We start from the raw sequence: 3,315 nt of genomic DNA on the forward strand, positions 1-3,315 counted from the left end.
AAAATTATGGATTCTACAAAGAATATTTGGAGAATGTTTGCCTTGGAGTATAATGACTTGGAACAATTCTCTGGATCTCGGTGAGCCTCAGTATTCTCACCATAAAATGGGTATAACAACAGCACATAAAGATGTTGGGGAACTGACTGACATAATTCGCATTCAGTTCATAACACGGTGCCTGACACATAATAAGCACTCCAAATATGTTAGCTATTATTTTTATCACCTGCATAAACTAGTCTCTTATGGAGCAATTCTAATCTCAAAGTGAAGTATTTTCTGATGTGTAATTTTTAGATTCATTACAAACTTTATATTTTGGGACTCAGCATTTATGTTATCATCTTACTCCTTTTTGTATGTACATTACTTGATCGTACAAGTTAGCATTTTAATAGACAAGTTAGCATTTGAGCCAATCCTCTGACACAAAGATTTTGGTTTTCTTGGAGAATATATATATAGAGATTTCAGAGAGGAAGGGAGAGGGAGTGAGAGATAGAAACATCAATGATGAGAGAGAATCATTGATCGGCTACCTCTTGCATGTCCCCCACTGGGGATCAAGCCCATAACCCAGGCATGTACCCTTGGCCGGAATTGAACCTGGGACCCTTTAGTCTTCAGGCTGATTCTCTATCCACGGAGTCAAACCGGCTAGGTCTTGGGTTCATTTCCTATCAAAGGCCAATTATTTATTATTCTACTTATGAGAACATATCTTGTTTTCATAACGGAAATCAAAAGGAAACCCGATTCACATTCTGACAGATGGGTCGGAGACTTGCTTCTGGAACACACCTACTTAATGAAGTGAGGAATTCCAACCGTGTGTCCCCTTGTCCTGCCCTAACATTCGCAATGGAATCCTAGCTTTTCAACAGGTCGGCATGCATCCTTGGCACAAGTCTCTTCCTAAACCTCTACAAAGCTGTCACCCTCCCCACCCCCTCCCCCCCATTACAATGCTTCTATATATAACGCCTTTGCATAAGAGAAGAGAGGCCGGCCATTTTTAGAAAATGCAGGTGCCATGTAAGCCCCCTTCTGAAAGAAAGAACTTAGCTCCGTTTCCTTTGAAGAACTGGAGACTTGAAACTGAAAACTTTATTAACGCCATTGTCTCCTTGTATCAGCAGGTTCCAGAGAGATTCCTGGAAGTTGCGCAGATCACGTTACGGGAGTTTTTCAATGCCATTATTGCAGGCAAAGATGTTGATCCTTCCTGGAAGAAGGCCATATACAAGGTCATCTGCAAGCTGGACAGCGAAGTCCCTGAGATTTTCAAATCCCCGAACTGCCTACAAGAGCTGCTTCATGAGTAGAAATTTCAACAACTCTTCCCGAATGTATGAATAGTAGCAGTCCCCTTTGGATGTCCAAGTTATAAGTGTCTAGGTTTTGATTTCATACGTATGTGTCTGGGAGGCACATGAAATCAGCTGGTAATTCCTCCTCATCATCTTCCTCTCATTTTCTTTTGTTTTCCACTTGCAAGGGGATGGCTGTTTTCCTTCTGCCTTCCGTTTACTTTTGCCCAAGGCCCTTAACATTGGGAGACTTAAAATAGGGTTAATTTTCAGGGAAAAGAGGAGTGTTGACACGTGTAAAGTCTACATTAACATGGAAGGGCACTGGTGAGCAGTGCGTCTGCTTTGGCTGATGCTGTATTGTGAATGGCGGTTGGAGGAGGGAAACTCATGACACAGCAATGCTACAGTGTGTGTCTCTAGTTTTTTCTGCTAAGAAGGTCAGAAAACTCAATGAAACCACTTCATGAACTTCAATCTGTTGTTTGGTTTGAACTCAGTAGCTTTTGATGACATGTTTTGTGTTTTGTTTTTTTTTAAAAAAAGCCAATGAGAGATGAGCAGCTGACTTCTCGAAAGTATTGCAAAAAGGCCAAACTTAGAAAAGAAAAATAATCACTACTGTCAAGTCTTTCCTAAGAGACATGGCGAACTCCCCAAACTAGTACCCATTTCTTAAGGAGACAGAACAGCTTTGCAACCAAATTGACTCTTTTAAGATGAGACTGGAAATTCACCCACGGTCCTCTCTAAATTTTACCATAGGTTCTTCATAGTAAGTGAGTCTCTATCCTTCTTCATAGAGAAAAAGCCCTAGAACTTATCATTTTCTATTTATCTTGCTTCAGATATTAAAAGGCACATAAGTTTCACACGTATTCTTTGCTCAACTTTGTTCATATGCTTAAGAGAATGATTATCTCTGTATAATATTTAACACTCCCCCATCCCCCCAAAAATACTATTTTCTGAATCATTTTCTATAGTAAGGAATAAAGGACGTCCCAATGTGACCATAAAATTTCTGCCTACACGAGAAGTTTGTTGACAGCCGTTAGATGAGTTGCTCTTCACCTCCTGAGAGGGGCCCCGATGAGAATTATCCGTTCTCATGTACAATTCCACACTACCCTGATGGATAGGCACAGTGGTGACAGTGTAATTAAGTGTGTCTTCATTTCAGGTATAGCATTTCAGAGCAAAGGATAAAGTCTCTTCTAATTAAGAAGCTAATATTGACCAAAATGTGAGAAGAGTGGGTGGCATAGCAAAGTTTGGGGGTTGACCCAAAAGACACGATTACAGCACACATAAGAAAGCTGGCTGCTATTTTATGCTTTCTTCAATGGTTCTTTTTTTTTCTTTTTCTCCTTTTTTCAGTTTTTCAAAGGTGTGCAACGTCCCATACTTGCTCTTAAGAATTTGTGTGGCATTCACACTTGTTTTGTTGGATGGGTTTTGTGTGCAGATGCAGTAAGAATTCCTTGTTCATTCAGTAGTTGGTATTTTGTTTTGTTCTGTTTTGATTTCAGAACCTTTCCTCCCCTTAAGTCATTTGATACACACCTCCAAAAATGACACAGTAACAAGCCTGATATTTAGCTCATACAGAACATAAATACCAATTTATCCTCCATTTTAATAAAAATACATTTTACTTTGGAGAATGCAGGTTGACTCACGTGACTGACTAGCTGACCCAAACGCTGTAATTTAGCGTCGTTTATAAATTCTGCTGATGGACAGGAATGTATGAAGGCAGTTACTGTCAGCACAGAGCCTTAAAACCTGCTGATTTTAAGTTAAACAGCCCAGTCCTGTGATGGCCTACACCACTGAGGGCACTAAGCCACTCTCACCGCGTGGACAGCATGAAGTGACATGGGCTGGGGCACCACCCACAGCTGAGCACACCGCCCAGCTCGCTCTCCCCTCCACAGGCACACAGAGCCCGCAGTTCCTATTTGTTCTTGTCCCAGCTTGCTCTGGAGGAGAAAAAAAA

The 3,315-nt window shown here is 40.9% G+C and overlaps 1 protein-coding gene across 5 annotated transcripts in view; it reads left to right on the top strand.

The window, feature by feature from the left end:
* PROX1 (prospero homeobox 1) overlaps positions 1-1,848 on the top strand; it is a 47,755-nt gene extending 45,907 nt beyond the window's left edge. For 3 of the 5 annotated variants that reach the window (XM_006772923.2, XM_006772924.2, XM_015569943.1), the window contains exon 5: positions 1,140-1,848. In XM_006772923.2, the coding sequence (XP_006772986.1) occupies positions 1,140-1,328 (189 nt within the window). In that variant the 3' untranslated portion in view covers positions 1,329-1,848. The remainder of the gene's footprint in view (positions 1-1,139) is intronic. The other 2 variants (XM_006772928.2, XM_006772929.2) reach the window with 1 other exon arrangement.
* The last annotated feature ends 1,467 nt before the right edge of the window (positions 1,849-3,315 follow it).

This window comes from Myotis davidii, unplaced genomic scaffold (genome assembly GCF_000327345.1).
Source record: "Myotis davidii unplaced genomic scaffold, ASM32734v1 scaffold362, whole genome shotgun sequence".
NCBI classification, from domain to species: domain Eukaryota; kingdom Metazoa; phylum Chordata; class Mammalia; order Chiroptera; family Vespertilionidae; genus Myotis; species Myotis davidii.